The sequence below is a fragment of the Garra rufa genome, chromosome 15 (genome assembly GCF_049309525.1).
Source record: "Garra rufa chromosome 15, GarRuf1.0, whole genome shotgun sequence".
In the NCBI taxonomy this organism is placed as follows: Eukaryota; Metazoa; Chordata; class Actinopteri; order Cypriniformes; family Cyprinidae; genus Garra; species Garra rufa.
The window spans coordinates 27,572,383-27,595,953 of record NC_133375.1 but is presented as its reverse complement, the minus strand read 5'-3'; the positions used below and the strand labels follow the sequence as shown (position 1 = coordinate 27,595,953).

Genomic DNA, 23,571 nt, shown 5'->3' with positions numbered 1-23,571 from the left:
ATGTCATCATTGTTGACAAAAGGGCACATATAATCCTTTATTTGGGGAAAATAACGTTTTTTTAGTACACTTTTGCAAGTGGTAGCTACCAAAACATTACTGTCACTACTGACAATGTGAAGTCACAACCTAAACATGTGTATGATCAACTTTTTGCCTTTTGCAAAAAAAAAAAAAAAATTAGATTCAAAATACAAGAAATCTCATAAATCAAACTGGAAATATTGTTAAAATTGTAATAGTTATTGATTTACCTCTGAAACTTTTAAATAAAATAGCAAAAAATATCATGTAAGCAAAATCTTGTATCTCAATGTAACCCTCCCTCTTAAATTATATATTACCGTGTTTTCGGTAGTGACAAATTTCGGGAAGAGAACAAATATTCCAAAACTTTTTGAAAATACAATATTAGAATTAACTGCACAATTACTAGAAATACCTTAGTTATTATACAATTTGCACACAAAAAAGACGCATTTTTTCAAGATGTTTCCAACCGTGTCATGTATGTGCGCAGCGCTTTGTTTTTTACAATAGGGGGCAGCAGAGCGCAAGCATTCGGACAGCACAACCTTAAGACTGAAACAGAAGCTAAACCCACTATAAATGGGACAACATGGCGATGTTCTCGGGCATGTCACTCTTTTGCCGTTTAACAGGCAGATCTTTAGTGACCGTACTCGGTCACAGCCGTGGAAAAACTCTCACAGCCCGGAGATGGTATATTAGTGCCAGTGGAGTAAACAGTGAGTAAACGCATGCTTTCCACGAACCTCAGTGTTGAATCCAAGGTAATCGGGAGGTCAGAGGAATTGAAATAATATTTCAGGCTATAATTTCACGCTAAACATCTCATTTTTGTTAATTGTAATGACCTGATGTTGTACAGGAGGTCAATAATGATAAATGCAGAACAGAGAGATCTCAATTCTGTTGTAGACAGTATGCGATAGAGTCACGTGTCTCAGTTGAGATACCAGTAGATTGGCACGAGCTAAGAATAAAGGCTCGTGATAGTAGCAAGGGTCAGGGTAAATATCAGTGCAAATGTCGCTGTTACCTCAGTGTGATGCGGCCACATCATCATCATCATCATCATCATCTCTGTAAATTACCAACGGGAATATTATGTTCTGGCACATCAGTACTTAAGATTGTCACTGTTTTTCTTTCATCTATTTTCAAATTACAGTTACTCATGATACCAGCAAAATATCACATACAGCTATTGCTATTACAGATTGTGGCAAGGATTCATACATTTATAATTTTCAGTTTATTGATTTATGTATTCACTTCCCTGGTGAAAAAAACAGCTAAAACCAGCCTAGGCTGGTTTTAGCTGGTCAACCAGCCTGGTTTTAGCTGGTCATAGCTGCGAGGCAGGCTGGTTTTAGAGGGGTTTTGGCCATTTTTCCAGCCTGGCCAGGCTGGGAGACCAGCTTAAACCAGCTACTTCCAGCTTAAAACAGCTAAGATCAGCCAACCAGCCTAGGCTGGTTTTAGCTGTTTTTTTCAGCAGGGTTAGCTTTACAAAAAAGTACTAGAATTGTAATTGGGTAATAAAAACAACTTAAACCAGCCTAAATTTAGTCAATTACTCACCCTCATGTCATTCTAAACCTGTAAGAGTTTCATTCATCTTCGAACCACAAATTAAGATATTTTTGATGAAATCCAAGAGCTTTCTGACCCTCTATAGACAGCAACAGCAACTGACACGTTAAGGTCAAGAAAGGTACCAAGAATATCAACAAAATAGTCCATGTGACGTCAGTGGTTTACTTGTAATTTTATAAAGCTACAAGAATACTTTTCGTCCGCAAAAAAACCAAAAACAAAATAGCGACTTTATTCAACAATTCTTCTCCCCTGAGTTACTGTCTTGAGTCACCTACCATTATTGAGAGTATGACCAATGTTGCACCTTGTTTACAAACAGGAAAAGTATGCACATGAGTCATGGTACTCACAATAATGGCAGAATAATTTAACTCGGTGGAGAAGAATTGTTAAGTAAAGTGTTTTTTGTATTGAACCACTGATGTCACATGGACTATTTTGTCAATGTTCTCTAACTTTCTGGGCCTTGAACATGGTAGTTACATTGCTGTCTATGGAGGGTCAGAAATAGGGCTGTCACTAACGATTATTTTGGTAAGTGAGTAATAATAATAGAATAAAAGTAGACCCAGGTGAACAATAGCCTTTAAAATTACTTAAAGGAGAAGGAAATTTACAGATAATGTACTCACCCCCTTGTCATCCAAGATGTTCATGTCTTTCTTTCTTCAGTTGTAAAGAAATAGTTTTTTTGAGAAAAACATTTCAGGATTTCTGTTCATATAGTGGACTTCTATGGTGCCTCCGAGTTTGAATTTACAAAATGCGGCTTAAATGCAGCTTCTAAACAACCCCGGCCGAGGAAGAAGGGTCTCATCTAGCGAAATGATCTGTTATTTATTTTTTAACATTACAATTTCTATACTTTTTAACCTCAAATGCTTGTCTTGTCCTGCTCTGCCTGAACTTTTTTTTTTTCTGATTGAAGACAGTTAGGGTATGTTGAAAAACTTCCATCTCATTTTCTCCCTCAACCTAAAAATCGCCCTACATCGATATTTTACCTTTTTTGTTAAGGGTGTTTGATCTTCTTTGCATGTTGACTTTGCAAACACTGGGTCAGTACTTCTGCAGCGATATAGGATGATTTTTGAAGTTGAGGGAGAAAATAAGACGGGAGTTTTTCGTCATACCCTAACTATCTTGAACCTCAAAAAACAGTTCAGGCAGAAACAAGACAAGCAAGCATTTGAGGTTAAAAAGTATATCGTTTCGCTAGATAAGACCCTTCTTCCTTGGCTGAGGTCATTTACAACCACATTTAGGATCTGGGAATTTGCATTTTGGAATTTCAAACTTGGGGCACCATAAGTGAACAGTTAGAATATTGAGAACAATATTGATGTATTCTCCTGTGTTTGCGTACGTTTATAAATGATTTACCTTACAAATCTGATGAAATAGCACACTTTGCATTCCTACATGAAGATTATAATAAACCCAAACTCAAAACAGGAGCTGCTCTGAGACACACGGACATAACCCACACGCATGTAATTAATTAAAGAGCATATATTAGACCTGCATCGCATATTTAAGCAATAAGGTACGAGAGGCCATGCTGTATCGTGAATAAATCACGGCTGAAGTGCAGATTTATTCACGATACAGCACGGCCTCAAGTACCTTATTGCTTTTATAAAACGGTTACCACACAATAAATATATTAAAATCAAAAATATATATTAATTTATATATATTAAGTTGTACGTTTTCATAAAATAAAATCATTAACTGCCTTCCGCTGTAAAAAGTAGTCCCTAACTGCTGCAGCTGTGTTTACGTTGCTAAGGGTGGTTGCTAAGGGGGTTCAATGATACACACCGTATCATGAATACGACACAGCTGCTGACCAATCAAAACTGAGGAATGGAACTAACCGTTTTATAAATAGATTTAATTGAATTGTATCACTTGTGAATTCTTAATAGCGTTACATGGGTTTAATATGTGGAACCTGGGCAAACTGCAATCGAGGATTTTTATAAATTGAATACTCAAATAGAATTGACAGATCGCTGCAGTCTCGAAATTCATCAAAAAATCTTATTTTGCCTTTCGAAGATTAATAAATGTGTTGCGGGTTTGGATTGACATGAGGGTGAGTAATTAATGACAGAATGTTAATTTTTAGGTGAACTAACCCTTTGAAAACGTAGTGTTACTATTTTATCATTGCACAAAACATTAGTTAACTTGTGTTATAATGTTAATTCAAAATGTTTCAGTAAACCAGAAATTGTTTATCAATAAAATAATCACCATTTTAATCATAATTTATTTATTTCCGACAGATTTGCAGTTTAAGCTTGATGAGCAGACGGCCCACAGCAGCCTGGACCTTTTTAAGAAGGACACAGGTGTGATCTATCGAATGCTTGGTGTGGACCCCACTCTCGTACAGGACACCCCTCTCCGATTCCGAGAGTGGGCTGTGGTTCTCGCTGACACCCACATTGACTCTGGACGGCACTACTGGGAGGTCACGGTTAAAAAGTCCCACGAATTCCGTGTTGGAGTGGCTGAGGTGTCGACATCACGTGATGAATGCGTGGGCACCAATTCCAGTTCCTGGGTGTTTGCATATGTCCAGAGGAAATGGTTTGCTATGATCACTGGCAAGCAGGTCCCGGTGCCGTTGGTGGGGAAACCCGATCAGGTTGGGCTCTTGCTGGACTACGAGGCTGGATGGCTCAGTCTGGTGGACACCCAGAAAGCTGAAGTGGTGCACACGATAAAAACACAGTTCCGCTCGCCCATCTGTCCTGCGTTTGCTCTCTGGGATGGAGAGTTACTCACACACTCTGGACTGGAGATCCCACCAGGGCTTTAGTGGCTCTTGCTTATTCACACACGAATGCTACATGCCTCTTAATGGCTAGAGAAGGAGAAATAGGGGCCTTACGAAAAGACTAAGGAAGTCAGAGGGAACATGGACGTTTTTTTACTGCCATTAAACCAGATTTGAGCAAGATTTGTTCAGTCAGCTGGTGAAAACAATCTCACAGTTTACAATTTGTGAGATGAACGAATGAATCCATACATGCACATATGAGTTCTGGATAAGCTTAACGGTCACTTCTCATTTTGCATCTGTGCCTAAGTACAGTGTTCAGAAAAGTTTTTCAATAAAAAAACACTCTTTACCAGTGATATTCTTTATTTACAGTTTATACGTCCATTTTGTCAACAAACATACTGCTCTTTAACTACCTGACCTTTCATTTTTTATATCAAAACTTACAGTTTTGTATCCAGCAATAAAGTGTGTCCACGTACCAAGTTTTAAATACATTCATTTTTTGCAAAATATGCACTAGATTCTTTCCAAGCGGGTTCAGTTAAAGCTTTTGTGCCCTACATTAAAATAACATCTGTTAAATTATGAAATACCTTACAAAAATATATATTAACAAGTTTACGAAATTCAAACATCTTAAAAATAGTACAAATATACAAATAAGTGCTCTTAAGTTTTAGCCAAACATTATTAATAACCTAAATGACATGGAAAGCTTTGTCAACCGGCCAGCGTTCACATTATGAATAGTACTGGTTTGCTAACCTCCTTAAAGTAATATGACATTTCGAGTATGGTTATTTTTAAAACTACTTTTTAATGTGCATGCATGCTTGATAAATGCCTTGCTAAATTTACATTAACTGTGTACACTAAAGTGGATTCACAAAAATCTTCCTATGAAAGTAAGTTTTTAGGATAAATTCCAATAGGTTTAGAAGATGGTTATGTGAAATTGAAAAGTTCTTGAGAAGTTCTCAAATATTTTCTTACTAACATCTTCTAAAGCAACATTTCTTAAAAGTAAAATGTCAGGCTTTTATGTTTTCTGCTTGTATACTGTTGCTCATGGTTGCCTTGTATAATACAACAATTTGAAAACTTTATAATGGTATATTTTAGTATACACCCTACTACGGATTTAAGGATTTTTATGTTTTTTTTTTAAAGAAGTCTCAAAAACAGTACAATTTTGAAATATTTTACTATTTGAAATAACTGCTTTCTATTTGAATATATTTTAAAATGTAATTTATTCCTGTGATCAAAGCCAAATTTTCAGCATCATTACTCCAGTATTCAGTGTCACATGATCCTTCAGAAATCATTCTAATATGCTGATTTGCTGTTCAAGAAACATTTTTTGTATTATTATTATTATTATTATTAATATTTAAAATGGTTAAGCACATTTTTTCAGGATTTTTTTTTTGGGGGGGGGGGGGGTAGAAATTAATATGTTTATTTAGCAAGGATGCTTTAAATTGATCAAAAGTGATAATAAATACATTTATAATGGTACAAAAGATTTCTATGTCAGATGCTATTCTTTTGAACTTTCTATTCATCAAAGAAACCTGAAAGAAAAAATCAACACAGCTGTTTTCAACATAATATAATAATAATACATTTTCGTACAGCTTTGAAATCACAGGAATAAATTACATTTTATAATAAACAGTTATTTAAATAGTAAAAATAGTTTACTGTTTTTGTACTTTGGATTAAATAAATGCAGGCTTGCTGAACAGAAGAGACTTCTTAAAACACATTAAAATCTTACTGTTCAAAAACTTTTGACTGGTAATGTATTTATCCGTCTATTAATGTTTCATAAAAGTCAAATATTTCAGTAGTAAATATGTACTGTATGTAATCTTATGTTGTAATGCCTAATGTTTGAAACGACCCAAAAAGCATTCATTAAAATTCATTAACATCTTACCCTTAAGGATTTAAGGGATATTTAGGCATTTTTAACAGATCTTTTCAAGAATTTGAATTCTTGTTTTGTCTTAAGAATATCTTTTAAGATTGTTCTTAAATATTTTGGGAATACAGAATATAGTCAGTAAAAAGCAGTAAGGAAGAAACGTTTTGTGAGTCCAGCTCCTAGTTACTAATGTTAACCTTCCAGTTTAGGATGTGCTTTTACATAAAAATACTTCTGCAGTGATAAATATGGAGGAAAAGGCAGCTTCTGCATTTCTAAATTGGTCCAAGCTCAAACCAAACTGTCCTTAAGGAGCTGTACCAGAAATGACATTCATACTTCCACAATACACTAAATAGAAGTCAAAGACTACAGTACTGACCACCATCTCATAAACCATCAACAGAAGCTAGCTGAGGTCTACATACACCAGAGCTTTGGTTTGAAGCACTATCACAGTAACACCTGCACACACCTGCTCAGCATGTTGTTACACAGACTTTGTCATAATCTCACGCCCACATGCTTCCTTGAAGTCATGGGAGACTGAAGTTTGGGATTTTCATGGCAGTTTTCATTCATACTAAACTCTCCAGAGTCTCCATGGTCAGCAGTTCCTCTGCGTCCATGGTGGAATTGGGACTTGTGTCTGTGCTGAGATTCTCTGGCATTAGTGTATGTGTGTAAATGCTCTGGTACTCCTGTAGTACCTTGACCACAGCGGTGTGCCCAAACTGCATAGCGTCATCAAGAGGTGTGTTCCCCCATCTGAAAAACATATGCATTTTAAATGAATAAAAAAACAAAAACGAACAAAAGTGCAAAAGAAGAGAGTTCTGCCATACCTGTCTTTTGCATTGGGGTTGACTTTGCAGGCATGTGTTAAAAACATGACTGCATCCAAGTGCCCTGAAATCAGAGTTTTAGAGACCTATTAATAAATGAACAAAATGACTCCATTTATATTTCACAATTTGAACTTTGGGATGCTGTCAGTGATGAAGTAATTAGAAATGTAATGTGATGACTTGAGGATCAGGATGATGCCAAGAGACAACTTCTAGTAACAGAAAATTGTCGATTTTGCCTTCATTGACATCAAATCACGAGGCACATGACGAAACATACACGTCACCTTTCAGCATTTTTGTGTGTTTTAACCCTTTACAACAATGATTGTATGATTTTTGAGATCCATCTTTTTAGACTGAGGACAACTGAGGGACTATTAACTATTACTGAAGGTTTAAATGCTTTAGAAGGAAAAACAATGCATTAAGAGCCAGGGGGTGAAAACTTTTTGAATTTCAAGATCAGGGTACATTTAACTTATTTTGTCTGCTGGGGAACATGAATTTATGTGGCTTTTGAAGGGCAGTACTAGATGATAAAAAAAAGATATTTAGGCAAAATAAGAAAAATGTACACATCTTTATTCTGTTCAAAAGTTTACACCCCTGGCTCTTAATGCATTGTTTTTTCTTCTAAAGCATCATTGAGCATTTAAACCTTTTGTAATAGTTACATATGAGTCCCTCAGTTGTCCTCAGTGTGAAAAGATGGATCTCAAAATCATACAGTCATTGTTGGAAAGGGTTCAAATACACAAAAATGCTGAAAATCGAAGGAATTTGTGGGACCCAAAGAAAAGAAAGCAGGCAGTTTAACTGTTCAGAACAAACAAGGGACTCATGAACAACTTTCACTGAACAAAACAAAAACAGCTGTGGATTTAGGTAACAACACAGTATTAAGAATCAACTGAATTAATTAATTAATTTAATACACAAAATGTATGTATCTTTTCCTATGATAACAAAGCTGAATTTTCAGCAGCCATTACTCCAGTCTTCAGTGTCACATGGTGCTTCAAAAATCCATTTAATATGCTGACTTGGTGTTCAAGAAAAATTATTATCATGTTAAAGCAAGTTGTGCTGCTTGAAATCTTTTGTAACAATATAAATGTCTTTACTCTCACTTGTGATCAATTTAATGCATCCTTGCTGGATAAAAGTATTAATTTCTGACCTAAACTCTTTAGATACGCCAAAAAAAAAAAAAAATCTGAAAAAGGCCTTATTACCTTCTGCTGATGCCACATGTAGGGCGGTACGTGTGTCATAGTCAGTCAATTCCATATTGACCGCAGAGAGAGCGATTCTGAAAAACAAATGAATATCTTATTGTTGCTCATGACCATTCGCATGAAAATGTTTGAAGGTATTTTTATTTGCAATAAAAAGAAAATTCTTACCTTCTGAGAGCTGAAACATCACCGCTGTAAGCAGCAAACATCAGATTCACCACAGACTTGTTCTGTGATATTATAAATATAATGATGAATCATAACTCTGAGCTAGCTCTTATTGTGTTAGCATTGTGTGAATTTGAGAATGGGTGGTGAAAATGTGATCTCACCCTCTCGTGGCCTGGCTGTCTGCGAGGGTCTAACTTCTTCGCAAAGTGTCTCAGATTGTCATAGTTGTGGAAGTTAAAGAGAGAGACTAGCTCCTAAAAGACAAGCAAATTCAGTTAATGTTCTCAGAGAAAAATAAAACACAAAAGGAGAGACCAAAAAAAAGTACCTGGCAGAAGTGGATGCCTCGGATGCTATTGCCAACACGGTCAAGACCTGGAGACCAGCACATCACCCCCATGATATTAGGAACCACGAGCAGCACGGCTCCAGACACCCCAGACTTAGCAGGCAAACCCACCTGAAAAAGAGAAACACAAATAAAAGTGATTTTATTTAAGTAATTATCTGGGGTTTGAAGCAAATGACTCAAATAGTTTCATGCAGCTGTAAAGTACACTGTTTGTGTACTTTATCAGACTGAGGAATTCAGCAAGTAATCAGTCGGCTATGTGTGTGTGACTCACGTGAAAGGCAAACTGGCCGGAGAAGTCGTACATGCCACAGGAGTGCATGAGACTGAGAGTGTTGCGGACGGCTTCGGCACTGAGCACACGCTCGCCTGTGATTGGACAGATCCCTCCATTAGCTAATGTGGCCGCCATGACGCTTCCAGACTCACATGTCACCTCGATAGAGCACAGCTGGAAATAAAAGAAAGACATTAAAGAGACGTTTTAGTGATTGAGTATGAGCAATAAGAGCAAGTGCAATTATTAAAGACAAGCATGTGTTAGAATTGATTTACCTGAAAGTAGAAGTCAAGAGCTGCTATCATGTCAACCCCACTGGGAAAACACTACAGGATAAAATGCAGAGTAGCAAGTGAGAAATCACTACAAATCCAGTCAAAATACTGAAAATGACAATGACCAAAAAGACACTCACTTTTTTCTCTTTGAGGTAATAGCCAATTGCATAGTTCCTGTCACCGGTCTCTTTCTCTGACTGGAAACTTTAAATATCACCAGATATTGGTTATCACCAGTACATATTAGATAACAAATTGAAGGTTTGATTTTTAATACTCACGTGGCATTACTGAACCCAACATATTCTCTGCCAGCCATTCTCTGCAGATAATCCATCATCTGAACCACATAGAGAAATCAATATTTATAACAAACAAGACAACAGCAGACACCTGGGATAGTTCACATGCTGGAGATTTTGCAATGTACTCACAAAGTCAAACTTCTCTGCCTTGTTGGAACCAGGCTGTAATGGAGACAAAAAAAAAAGAAAGTGAGAAAAGAAGACATACAACTTGTAAAGTCAGAAATGCAAAACATAAACTCTGAATTCTGGCATTATTCTCAGAATTGTGACTTCATAACTTTTTTTTGTGAGTATGTATCACAGAATTCTAAGAATAAAGTCAGAATTGCGAGATATTAACTCACAACTGTGATTTTTTTTGTCTCAGAATTGAGTTTATATTGCAATTTTGACTTTTTTCTCAGAATTTTGAGATATAAACATGCAATTCTGAGGAATTTAGTCAGAATTGCATGATATAAACTCACAATTGCAACTTATAAAGTCAGAATTGCAAAATATAAACTCTTTTTCTCAGAATTGCAACTTTATAACTTGCAATTGTGAGTTTATGTCACAGAATTCTGAGAATAAAGTCAGAATTTTGAGATATTAACTCAATTCAGTTTTTTTCTTTATTTATAATGCAGATTGTGAAAGTCAAAATTGCGAGATATAAAATGACCATTCTGACTTTTTTTTCTCAGAATTGCGAGTTTATATCTCACAATTGAGAACATATCAGTCTTTTTCCCCCTCAAAATTGCACTTTATAACTTGCAATTGCAAGTTTATATCTCACAATTCTGAGGAAAAAAGTCAGAATTGCGAGTTATAAACTTGCATTTGTGAGAAAAAAAATATATAGCTGATAAAACTCTAAAAGAAGCAACATAAGGCTAACCTGGAAGGCTAATTCACCTGAAAGGCTACTTCATTGAGTACACTAAGGTCTGTGTTTAAAATCATTTTAAAGGCCTTTCAAATACTGTTTAACAATATAAATTACACACTTATACCTCAAACGTGACTTTTGAAACTGTGTGCTTTAAAATGCTAAGTTGCTAACAAGTTGCTTCATAAGGTCTACACATTCTTTGTAATTTATCAAGCATATGAACTTACATCCTTGTGTTATATGCAGTCTATCTACAGTGGCTTTATTCATGAGAACTTACTGAGGGCTAACCCATGGTTAAAGCTAATCTTTTTTTAAAACAACAAACTGAACAGCTCTACAGAGAGATCCAGAAGGTAAGAGTCAGTTATGAAACACATTCAACATTCACAACGTCCACTGTAATTTAGTCAATGTGCTATTAATGAACTACATATAAATAAAATTAGTTGCTGTTGGCAAGCAAAAAAATAGCTAACAGTGAGTCCAGTGACACAGTTTAGTTTGGGACTGATCCAAAGATTCCTCTGCAAACAGTAACACAGTGCAGCATTTAGACACTTGGTGGCAGTGTGCACAAAACTGTACAGTAATAGACAGCACAGAAAAGGGTGGTATGATATAAGATCATAACTGTCTTATTCTATAAATATGTATATCAAATCAATAAAAGACTGAGTTCATTGAATGTGTGTTATGTGAAACCATATAGCATCTAAAAGGAGAATCAATCTTACTTTCAAAGAAATGATTTTGCAAACGACAGAGCATATAAAGCCAAATGATTCAATATGAACCGCTAGTCCCTAACTGGTATTGGGCACAAAGTGCCCCACATATTGAGTTTCACATGTTCTAAGGTGTGATGTTAAGGTGACCAGTTCCACGAGGTCCAAAAACGAGTCCCATGAGCAAAGGTCAGCGCAATGCGATCGCAGCTGTGAGATGTCTTCGTCTTATAAAGTACTCCTCTGTGTCTGTGCTCAAGGAAGTTGTGTAACATACTTAAGGGTACAGGTCAAACTAGATACTTGAACACTTTTAAACTTGAAATAAAAGTAGTGAGTCTCTAGGTATTGTTTTTATTTTATTTATTTCTATATTATTTAATCATTTCATTTTCATTGGTTTCATTTCCATTGGTTTCATGTAAAAAATCTGACCCTAAATAAACACGCTGAAAGGCGTATTTCTTAGCACCTCTTCTGATTGGCTGTTTAGACCCACCTCTTGACCACTAGCTGCTCTTATTATGCAATTTCTAAAAGGACCACCCACTCCCTCTATTACACACACCTTGTCAGCTATTTAAAACCAGGTCAAAAGAAAAGGACATATTTCTGTCCAATTAAAAACACTCTGTGTATGACAGCAATCATTTCTGATATCAATAAATTGCAACACAGCAATGCTGCTGAATTTTTAAGCAACTTTCAAGAGTTGTGTCCCAGTCAATAAAATGTAAAATAAATTTAACTAAAATAATAAAATAAATTAGAACAATACAAATAGAATTCAAATAAAATAAACTAACATAAAATAAAATTGTAAAAATTTACAAAAAAATAACAAAATAAAATAGAATAGGATAAACAATAAAACAAAATAAAATAATGAAATAACAAAAACAACAAAATAAAACTGAATAAAATAAAATAACATACAAAAAAATAATTAAATAACAAAATTAAATATAATCAAATCAAATAACAGAATAAAACAAAATAGGATAAAATCAAATAGGATAACATAACATTAAAGGTAAAATAGATTGAAAATAAAATAACATAAAATAAAAAAAGAATAACATGAAACAGAATAAAATAAGATAAACTAACATACAATAAAATAAAATAACATACAAAATAAAATAGAATAAAAATACAAAAGAAAATAACAGAATAAAATAGAATAGCATAAACAATAAAATAAAATTTACTAACATCCAATTAAATAAACAACAAAATAAAATTAAAGAGAATAACATAAAAATAACAAAATAATGTTAAATTAATAAAATAGAATAAATTAAAAACATAGAATGAAACAGAAAAACAAAAAATAAAATAAAATAATAAAACAAAACAAAATAATAAAATAAAATAAAATGTATGTTAGGTTTTTTTGGTATTATTATGATGCATTTCTATTAACTGTTTGTATAAACTATAAAAAAATACTCTCTTACCTTTAGGAGAGAGCTGATTACAATGGCTCCTGCATTTACCATGGGATTATGGGGTTTATCTGGAAACAAAAAAAAAGTTTATAAATGGTTAAAACTAAGTGTCAAACTGGCATCATGCTGACTGGAAATTCAGATTCAGTAAAACCAGCAGATGCAACGTTCCTCAGATGTTAGGAAATCCATTGATAAGATTCATACTGAAATGACTTCTGACAACTGTTTTACAGCTACCTCTTAGGCTGATGATACATGGAAACTTTCTGAGCAATGTTGCCATCAATGAGCAATGAGGTGAATTTGTTGCCTATTCTTAACTGGAAAGTGCCAAAGCAACATCACTCTACAACACTGCCTGGCAACATTGCTCAAGAATTTGCCCTGTGTATCATCAGCCTTATTCTCAGACATGTTGCAATAGAATGCAGTGAGCCTGTGATATCGCTAATTTAGAGTCATGCCATTGGTTTGAACCTTTGGAGTTTCATCCACAGCAAACAAGAGAAAGGTAGGCACCACAAGTATGTGTCATTTTAGGTGTCCAAATACTATCTGAGACCAATTTATACAGCTATATCTCTAAGTGACAGCATCAACAAGAGAATTTTGAAACAGAGAAACAGATTGTAATGGATTCTCACCCTCTTCGTCTAGATAGAGTTTGTTGAATTTGAGGCCACTTGGTTCTTTTCCCACATATCTGTGCACATGTTCAGTGCCAGTGTCATGCACGGCCAGTGCATACTCCAGAGGCTTTACACATGACTGCAGACAGAATGGCACATTGGTGTCTCCTATAGCATGCCTATGTAAAGAGGAAGAGATCAGATTTTAGATACAGTGAGTGAGGGTAAAGGGTAAGAAAAACAAAATTACTATCATTCTGCAAACATCAATTTGAAATTCTAAAAAGCTTATTTGCTCAAGTTACGGTTGTGCTGCTTAATATTTTGAATTTTTATATTCTCATAAAAAAATTACATTAGTTTACATCCACCTTTCAGAATCTGCAAAATGTGAATTATTTTACCAAAATAAGAGGGACCATACAAAATGCACATTATTGGTTATTTAGTACAGACCTGAATAAGATATTTCACATAAAAGATGTTTACATATATTCAACAGAAAATAACTGTTGAATTGTATAAAAATGACCCTGTTCAAAAGTTTACACCCCTTTGATTCTTAATACTGTGTTGTTACCTGAATGATAGTTGTTCATGAGTCACTTGATTGTCCTGAACAGTTAAACGGCCTGCTGTTCTTTAGAAAAATTCTTTAGGTCCCACAAATTCTTTGGATTTCCAGCAGTTTTTGTGTATTTAAACTCTAACAATGATTGTATGATGTTGAGATCCATCTTTTCACATTGAGGACAACTGAGTGACTCCAAATACAGAAGGTTCAAACACTCACTGATGCTCCAGAAAGAAAAACATGCATTAAGAGGTAAATTTCAGTTATTTTGTCTTCTGGGAAACATGTAACTATCTTCTGTAGCCTCTGAAGGACAATATTAAATGAGAAAAATTAAGAAAAATATACACATCTCCATTATGTTCAAAAATTGTCTGGCTCTTAATTGATCTTAATCTTCTGTAACAGTTGCATATGAGTCCCTCAGTTGTCCTCAGTGTAAAAGGATGGATCTCAAAATCATACAGTCATTGTTGGAAAGGATTCAAATAAGGATTTTTCTGAAGAACAGCAGGCAGTTTAACTGTTCAGGACAAACATCACAATTTTTCATCACAATTATGTGAGAAAGAGAGTCTAAAGAAAGTATATTTTACCTCTGACCATCCACTGTGCACAGAGAAACTCCCCACAGGTCTGGACTGAACTTTGCTAACTGAGGGATGTAGTTTGCTACCTGTGCAAACAGACACATCGACAAATACAGAGATGAGAGATCGATAAATATGTTTGTAGAGGTGATTCAGAAACAGCATGAAGAAAAATCAATGTCTTACTTTCCCTCCGTTCTGAGCCTGTGCATTATAGTACAGATGGTTTATGAGGGAGGTAAAAGCTTCAAAGTCTGGAATGATGAACTTCCTTTGGAAAGCTTGAGTCAGGAGGACTATGTTACTGCCAACACATCTAGAAACAGAAGCACAAATATGCCCATGTGACACAACTGTGACTTAACAGCCACCTGTGATCTGTAACGTGCTAAGAGAGTTGTACATGACTGAACGTGATATTTGATCCATGTTTATTAACACCGACTCAGATGGTTCAAAAGACACTTAAGCTGTGCTTTAGAGGAGTAACAAACACGTTATCACTGATTAACATGGCTTAGCTCTACAGTAAATGCATGTACACGCACATGCAAACACAACAGGTGGCGTGTTGTTTTTACCTTCGTGGGAGAAACGTACATAAACAGAAAATCAGGCCAAGAATGTGTATGAGATGAGATGCGTGTGTGTGCATGAAGAACTGACTGGCTGTAAACATCTAGATAAGATTCACCTGTAAGGCACATGAGTGTGTGTATCTATCATAACAACTGCAGATCATAAACTATAAGTGACGCTATGGCATATCACAAAAACACGCACGAACACATACTCTTTTACAAGTTAAGTCAATTTTCTACTCACTTTCTGAACATTTCCTGGTCCATCATTGCCGTTCCAACAGACTCTTGGAGAGCTTGGTGGATCTGCCGCATACAGTCTCTCAAACGCGGGTCAGAGGTCAGCAAACCTGTGCTTTTGAGTGCCTAAGAAATACAAAAACACATAATGCAATATTGTTCATATTTCAAACATTGATAGATTGTTCAGTGAATGATTATTGCTTGAAAATTTTTGCACAAATTTTGAGATGAACAGATACATTTTTCCAGTTTAACAGCGTTAAAAATATTTAGTGACAGCTCTCAAAGTAATAGCAGGCAAATAAGCTGATAATCCAGCTGCTGTGCTGTCTGTTGATAAAAGAACATAAGGAAAAAGAGGAAATCAATATGTTTCATAGCTTTAAGGATTTATCTATATTTAATTTAGTATTTAGTGTTTGATAACTTTATTAAATTTCTCTATATTTTCTACTTACTAAAGGGCACAGGTAAATAATGGGTTTATGTGAAGATTGTTTTAAATTCACTTAAATTAAAGTTTTTTATTAAGTCTAATAAATGTTCAAAATCGATAGTTCTCAATTATTACTGTAATGATGAATGGCTATAGTCAATGGGTAAAAAGTATGAAAAAAAAGAACATTTTCCTAGAGACATCAATAATATTGGTATCAGTGATACTCACCTTTAGTCATAAAAAATATTTAACAAATATTTAAAAATATACTGTGTTTATGTTGTTTCTACATTCATTTAAAGATTGAATGTGAAATTATTGCAATATGAAATATTCCAATATTTTAAAAAAAGTATATTTATTATTTTTATAGGTCAGATTAATCGCAAGTAATTTCAGAAAAAAAATGTGAGACAGTCGATTAACAGCACTAATTTTAAGTTGATTTACACTGGTGTTCAAAAGTTTAGAGTCAGTATTCATTTATTTATTTTTACAGAAATACTACTTTGAAAAGTGACAGTACAACTGTTTTCAAAATGCATAATATTAGGAAATGTTTTTTTTAACATCAAATCAGCAAATTAGAATGATTTCTAAAAATTTCAGCATTCTTATCAAGGGAATAAATAATTACATTTAAAAACATTAAAATTATTTAAAAAAATATTTAAAATTCTAAAACTATTTCATTACACGAGATTTCTTTCAAGTTCATCAAAAAGATTACTAACCCCAAGCTTTCGAAAAGTGGCGTGCTCGCAATGAAACAGGATATTATTAAACAGAATAAGACAAGCTTTTTATAATAACAAAAATGGATGGATTGTTAGCAATAAGACCAGAATGTTTTACAGTAGTAAATTTTATTTATGTTATGTTTATTTCATCATAAACTGAAACTAATTGCAATAGCACTGTGATAGATACAACTGTTAGGTATAATAAAATAAGGAAATGCAGAAAGCTATGGCATGTCCTTTATATATTTACAATGATTGCAACATATGAAGTTCTAGAAGTATTCCTATAGTACAGTGCAACTGTGTTTCCATTAGTCAGATGAAAGAGTTCACCATCAATCATTTGGTAGGAACATGTTGTCTGCAGTCAATGATATATTGCATTTCAGCTGTCAAATTGCAGCTATGGTGGAGATGACCATCATATAAAGGCAAAACAACCCCGTGCACATAAATTATAGTAACACACACTTCGTAACACTTTAACGGGTGTCTATTTTTGGGTGGCATGTGTACTGAAGCATGCACACACAGCCTGAAGGTGCAGTACTATGTCTGGAAATACAGTGATTAATGTGTAACCTTAGTTAAATCAGTCCATAATTTTACGTATTCCTCCTTGTAATAAAAACCTAGACATTCAAATATAGACCCACATGTTTAGAAACAGATATATTTATTAGGGGGTTTAATAGGGCCACTTGGCCCCAACCTTAAGTCTATTTATAGTACAGTTATATAACACCAAAAATGTATGAGTATACTTACGCAAGACTAAAAGTATCTTATTTTAATTATTCTAAATGTTAAGTATGTGTTTATAGCATGTATTTTATTCCCTTTCCCTTAGTCACATAGTCACTACAGTACATGCTAAGCAAATCACACACTCATGCACAATGATATCAGCATTATTGTGTTATTAGTGCAACTCACAGCCAGAAAACGTCCCACTGAGATTTTCTCTTCTCCCTGGGTGATAGTGTAGAACAACAGGTCCTCCAACCCAGCAGCCACCTTATTACTGCTGAAAACACAAAACAAATACAGAAAACATGTTTTAATGTCATTTCATACAGATATTAAACCCTATATAATCATTTTTAAAAGGCTTTTATATTATCTCTATAGCATTATCTCTGAGGTTTTACCTGTACGTCGCGGCGTCAGTCTCTGTGATGACGTGCTGATAGTGCGGATGCTGGCCTGGAGATGCGCTCTTGTGCAACGGTCGAGCAGGTGAGTGTCTTCTGTCCAAATTTCCCGCGACTCTCTCCCATTTTCCAGCATTCCTAATGAGCGAAATACCCGCTCTCGACGCCCGTAGAGTTTTAACACAATGCATAATCAGCCCAGAAAGTTTGCTCTTCTAAACAAGGGACCTATAAGAGTTCTGAAAGAGTCTGAATAAACAATGCGCGTCTTATGCTTCTGAATCGCGCCCTTGCCTTTGCTAGTAGATTCCAAGAGCGTCCCACGAGGCATGGGAGTGACTTCTGTTGACAAATTTAGCCGGTAACCGAGGAATCATAGGCAGCAGGTGAGGACACGCCCCCTGGTGGATGTTAGGGGCGTGATATTAAGAGAAAAAAAGAAGATGGTTCATTGGTGGATCCCAGAACGGAAGTATATGGCTCAATAGTTGAAACTTACTGTGTCTTTGGCACAAATTCAGAAACAAATATTACCCAAATATTAACATTTGTGACCAAAATGAAGGTTCTATAAAAGGTAAAGGAAAATGCAGATTGTCCTTATTCACGTAAATCACATGAACACATGCAACCATTTGTGCTTGCATTGTGAAACAAACAAACATTATGAATTAGTCACTGATTGATTCACATTCAGTTACCATTACTATCACTTTGTATCAATTTAACACATCCTTGGTGAATAAAAGTATATAAAAATTTTTTTTTTAAAGAAACAAAATTTACTGACCCGAAAGTATTGAACAGTAGTGTATATTGTTACAAAATATGTCTATTTTAAATAAATTCTGTTCTTTGATACTTTTTTTTTTTAATTAAGAAAACCTGAAAAAACTATCACAGATTCCAATAAAATAGAAAACAACACAACTGTTGCCAACATTCATAATAAATCATCATATTAGAATGATTTTTAAAGTATATTAAAATCCATTATTTGTAAATTGCAATAATATTTCATAATATGGATGTTTTTTCTGTATTTTTTATTGGATTAATGCACCCTTAATGTGCAGAAGAGGCAATGTAAAACGATAAATACATATATTTATAAGAAAAAGAAATATATATACTGAAATAAAATATAACTCTAATGAAAATATGTTTTATTTGTATAATCATTTCCCCTTTCTTCAAATTGCAAAGAGCCAGAAAAAGATTTTTCATTGGGATATCCTAAAAGTAAAATACATGTGATCACGTAGCTGGAAATAAATAAATAAATGTTAAAATATAGGTATATATACCTAAATATAAATAAAGGTACTCCACTTTTTTGTCTTATTGATTTAACAATACTGCAGGGATGAACCTAGAAAATACGGAAAGGAATAAACAGATAGATAAACCTTAAAATTCCACTGGAAAAAGAGAAAAGCTAGAAGAATCTTTGGTCAGACACTAAAATAAGGTGTTATAAGGGTTGCACATAAAATGTTAACAGTCGAAAATAAAAAAATAAATTGCTTTCACTTTGAGGGGGTTGTGAGGTCAATGGGGTCTCCCTAGAGAATCTGTGGTGGGGATCTTCTATGTATGAGTGGCTGAGGAAACCAGACTGATCCTGTTACAACTAAAAGATTTGAAGATTTGCTTTGAGGTCATGTTTTGCATTGCCAAGTATTTATATTCTTCCCCAAACTTTTATTAATGTTGATGCTTCCCTTTTCACAATTAAGTAAAAAAAACAAAACACTTTTTTTATGAGTAATTTCCTTTCTTTCTTCTTTTTCTTCCTCTCTTTTTTATATTTTGCACCACTAGTGCAATATTTTACATTTTGCATCACTGCCAATGCAGTTATTGAAAAAAGATATAATTTTGCACGGTGGAAAAAGTTTCCATCATTCTCTACTCATATCACAGGATCGTTACTAAAAATGGACCTAAATTTTACGACTGGTCTCCCACACCCCAGGCCAGATTATGTAATAGAGAAGCTTAGTCAGCTCACCTCATCAACAGGCCTGACACAACATTCCAGTTTGTTTTCATCTCATGATAGACCTGACCCGATCATACTACTGACATTTTAGACGGTCTGGGGTGTCATTTCAGAGACTTGGGTCAGCATGACTCATGGCTCAGAGTTAACCTTGGCTTATGGTCAAAGTTACCATATCCAACGACCTCTTCACACTGGTACTGTGCCACAGTATCCAATTAACTTTCCCTCGGTAAGTTATGGTTTTTGCACATTTGAGCCTTGTCAATGACTCAACCATTCCAGGATCATATAGCTTATAGAGACAGAGCGCATTTAGGCCACGCCCACACCAGGGGGGAAACAATCCAACGCTTTCCATTGACTTTGGGAATGTCTCCCTGTCATTTCTGACTTATAACAAAAAAAAAAAAAAAAAAAATCAGACCAATGTCTAAAAGCTGCTATGTGACAAGGTGTACAGTAAACAAGCTAAAAAACACAAAACTACGTTTTTATAAGCTGTTGACCCCCAAAAACGAGTGTTTAAGGACACAAATAGCTGTAATCCAACAAGGTAAGGAAAAGGAGCACTGACATAGACCAATAAAATTTAGTTTCTCAATATATCCTCCCTTTCAGGGTGGTGAAATAATCCTTTGACATGGTTAAACATAATTGCCGTTCAATTTCCCTCCAGCTGTCATAGTTCTCAGAGTAATATGACACATTGCGCTCTACTTTTGTCCTTAAACGCTCATATTTTTTTTAGGTCGACAGCTTATAAAAACGTAGTTTTGTGTTTTTTAGCTTGTTTACTGTACAACTTGTCACAGCATATATGTCAGAAATAACAAGGAGGCAGCTCCCCGCATACAAAGTCAATGGAGAGCGTTGGATTTCCCCCCACCCCGCCCGGTGGGCTTGGTTTTTACATTGTGACGCGTGTCGATCTGTCTCATCTGCATCCAAAAGATTTGACTAAATCGGCTTGCTCGATTGGAGCTCCCCCTGGTGGACATGGGTGTAGCTACAACGTTTAAACCCAACATGATGCACGTGTGTCCGTAGATCTTTTCCGTCTAAACCCGTTTTAATACATTTATTTAAGTTCAACTGCTTTTAACATCCATATAATCTGACTAGATAAAATGAGAGTTTCTGTGGCAGCTGGCAGTATGCTACTCTTCTTTGCGTCCTGTATCCAACCATGAGTGCGGTTAGTATCCCTTTTTGCCGGTAGAGGGCAGACCGCACCAACTCACCTCTGTAAAGGGACACGGAGAACCAATCGAGTTCAGAAGCACTAGCATACCGACTAACCTCACCTTCCCACAGCCAAATGTCAGTTGAGACATTATCCTTTCAGTTACTCTGGGGGTTTATTTACATTCTCAATTTGTTCAGTTTGTGGAAAAGCATAAAAATAAGTGTGTTCTTTTTTGAGTTCTACCCTGACAGAATTGCCCATGAACTCTGATTGAATGCATTCCAGAGAGGCTGTGTGGGCCTTTGTACTGTTGTCTTTGGGGACCTGTCACACACTTACTGCACACTCACATACTTACATTAAGAAATTAAACGTTTTATGTTTTATCTGGTCTTTCTCGCTTAAAAAAAAACAGGTGTGGCACCTTTTCAAAATTGCACCATTTAGGCACTAAAATGTACCATTTAGCACATTTAAGACACAAATATGCATCTTTTAGGGATAAATAAGGTACAAGTGGGCACTTTTTAAAAGGTACCACCCTGGTGACAGCTTTAGTACCTTTTTTTCCCCCCAGAGTGTATGGCATTTGACTTTCTCCCCGCTCTTTTCCTCTACCAGCTCCACTGCAGCTGGTAGATATTGAAGCAAGGGATCCTTTTAACCAGAACCTCGAGTAAAATTACACCCACTTATCATTAGATCAAACACCCCTTCCTCTCATATCATATTCTTTCGTGTTGGCACACATACATTCATGCACACATGCATACACACCCTAACCCATGCCCTACTGATGACCATGCGTCTCTTGGTGGAGAATGTTTTTCATTCCTTCGCTGTGTCCATGAATGCTGGCTTTGTCTACCTGCTCCATCTTAAACCCCCTCTCTTCCCTCCATCTTCCTCCTTTCTGCCTCTCCCAAGATTCTCTGATCTCCGTACTGGCCAGAATTGCTTGCCTATCTGTGTATGGTGACACTCGAATCTGAGAAATTGAGGACATTAGGAAATCAAAAATTCCAACAAACATTCTGACATTCTTTAATGCTCATTATTGGTTATCAGTTGATTCTGTAACACATTTGAGACCAAAAATACACATTGCACTTACAGTGTACACTATTATTTAATAGTTTGGGATCAGTGCAGTTTTATATATATATATTTAGGGAAGTCTGTTATGCTCACCAATGCATTTTAAAATGTAATTTCTTCCTGTGATGACAAGGCCGTGATTGATGATTTTCAGCATTATTCATTCAATCTCCAGTGTTGCATAATCATTTAGAAACATTACTATAATTATTACAGTTAAAAACAGTTATTTTTTTATATTTTTTTTTGTTGTTGTTATTTTTGAAGATTATTTCATGAATAAAACTTTAAAAGAAAAGTATTTATTTCAAATACATATATATATATATATATATATATACAACATTACATATATATAGATATCACCACAGTTACTTTTGATCAACTTAATACCTTAATACGTTCTCTGCATAAAATTATTTTTTGAACAGTACAGTTTTATTAAAGTATGTATTTATTAGAACTATATTTTATTATTTAAATTTGCACATTAAGGTTATTCTGAATTTTCAGTATCATTACTCAAGTCATCAGTTCCTTCACATGATCCTTCAGAAATAATTCTAAAATGATAATTTATTATTTCTTACAGTGTTCGAAACAGTTGTGCAGCTTAATATTTTGTTGGAACCTGATACTTTTGGTCAGGATTCTTTAATAAATAGAAATATTTTGTAGCAATATCAACTACTATTTTAAAGTTTTTTTTTTCTTTCTTTTTTTTTAAAGAAATTAATACTTTTGTTCAGCAAGGATGTGTTAAACTGATTAAAAAAAGTGATAGCTAAGACTTTGAGATTTTAATTTTGAATAAATGCTGTTCTTTTTTACTTTTTATTCATCAAAAAATCCAGAAAAAAAGAATCACAGGTTCCAAAAATATTAAGCAAAAAAACTGTCTCCAACATTGATAATAAAAGTAATAAATGGGCATATTAGAATGATTTTTGATAGATCATGTGACACTGAAGACTGGAGTAATGGCTGATTAAAATTCATCTTTGCATCACAGGAATAAATTATATTTTGAAATATATTAAAATTAAAAACCATTATTTTAAACTGTAATAACATTTCACATTTTTGATGTAGTAATAGTAATTGCAGCCTTGATGAGCATAAGAGAATTCTTTAAACAACTTAAAAAATCTTACTGATCCCAAACTTTTGAACGGCAGTGTGTATCCACATGCCACCTGGATGCTTTGACAACCTGGTGAAGCTCTTGGATTGTCCACAAACAGGATCAGTTTCTCATGCCAGTTCACAGGACTTAACTCTCACCCTCGAATGTGTACCAAAGAGCTGCTAAGAATGCAGAATCCCTGTGAACTGTTTGTTTTGTTTAAGTAATCGTTGTGTGTGTGTGTGTGTGTGTGTGTGTGTGTGTGTGTGTGTGTGTGTGTGTGTGTGTGTGTGTGTGTGCATGT

At 34.8% G+C, this 23,571-nt stretch overlaps 2 protein-coding genes across 2 annotated transcripts; one reads left to right on the top strand and one right to left on the bottom strand.

Annotated features, from left to right (window-relative positions):
- The first annotated feature begins 579 nt into the window (after positions 1 to 579).
- Positions 580 to 4,779, top strand: spryd4 (SPRY domain containing 4). Its single transcript, XM_073818738.1, has 2 exons — positions 580 to 749; positions 3,921 to 4,779. The coding sequence occupies exons 1-2, from the start codon at positions 620 to 622 to the stop codon at positions 4,457 to 4,459; spliced, it is 669 nt and encodes a 222-aa protein (XP_073674839.1). The 5' UTR covers positions 580 to 619; the 3' UTR covers positions 4,460 to 4,779.
- Positions 4,769 to 18,177, bottom strand: gls2a (glutaminase 2a (liver, mitochondrial)). Its single transcript, XM_073818737.1, has 18 exons — positions 17,847 to 18,177; positions 17,632 to 17,722; positions 15,515 to 15,636; positions 14,876 to 15,005; positions 14,696 to 14,775; positions 13,541 to 13,704; positions 12,903 to 12,961; positions 9,964 to 9,996; positions 9,811 to 9,869; positions 9,667 to 9,733; positions 9,527 to 9,577; positions 9,246 to 9,422; positions 8,948 to 9,079; positions 8,781 to 8,873; positions 8,617 to 8,678; positions 8,446 to 8,522; positions 7,205 to 7,268; positions 4,769 to 7,127 (listed from the first exon to the last, which is right to left on the bottom strand). The coding sequence occupies exons 1-18, from the start codon at positions 18,038 to 18,040 to the stop codon at positions 6,938 to 6,940; spliced, it is 1,845 nt and encodes a 614-aa protein (XP_073674838.1). The 5' UTR covers positions 18,041 to 18,177; the 3' UTR covers positions 4,769 to 6,937.
- Between the last annotated feature and the right edge of the window lie 5,394 nt (positions 18,178 to 23,571).

Excerpts from the sequence above, each read along its gene's own strand:
- spryd4 (XM_073818738.1), top strand. The coding sequence starts at position 620 with ATGGCGATGTTCTCGGGCATGTCACTCTTTTGCCGTTTAACAGGCAGA. Across the intron at positions 750-3,920 it reads TAGTGCCAGTGGAGTAAACA|ATTTGCAGTTTAAGCTTGAT; the intron begins GTGAGTAAACGC and ends TATTTCCGACAG.
- gls2a (XM_073818737.1), bottom strand. The coding sequence starts at position 18,040 with ATGCATTGTGTTAAAACTCTACGGGCGTCGAGAGCGGGTATTTCGCTC. Across the intron at positions 12,962-13,540 it reads ACTCTATCTAGACGAAGAGG|ATAAACCCCATAATCCCATG; the intron begins GTGAGAATCCAT and ends TTTTGTTTCCAG. Across the intron at positions 9,870-9,963 it reads AGGCAGAGAAGTTTGACTTT|ATGATGGATTATCTGCAGAG; the intron begins GTGAGTACATTG and ends TATGTGGTTCAG.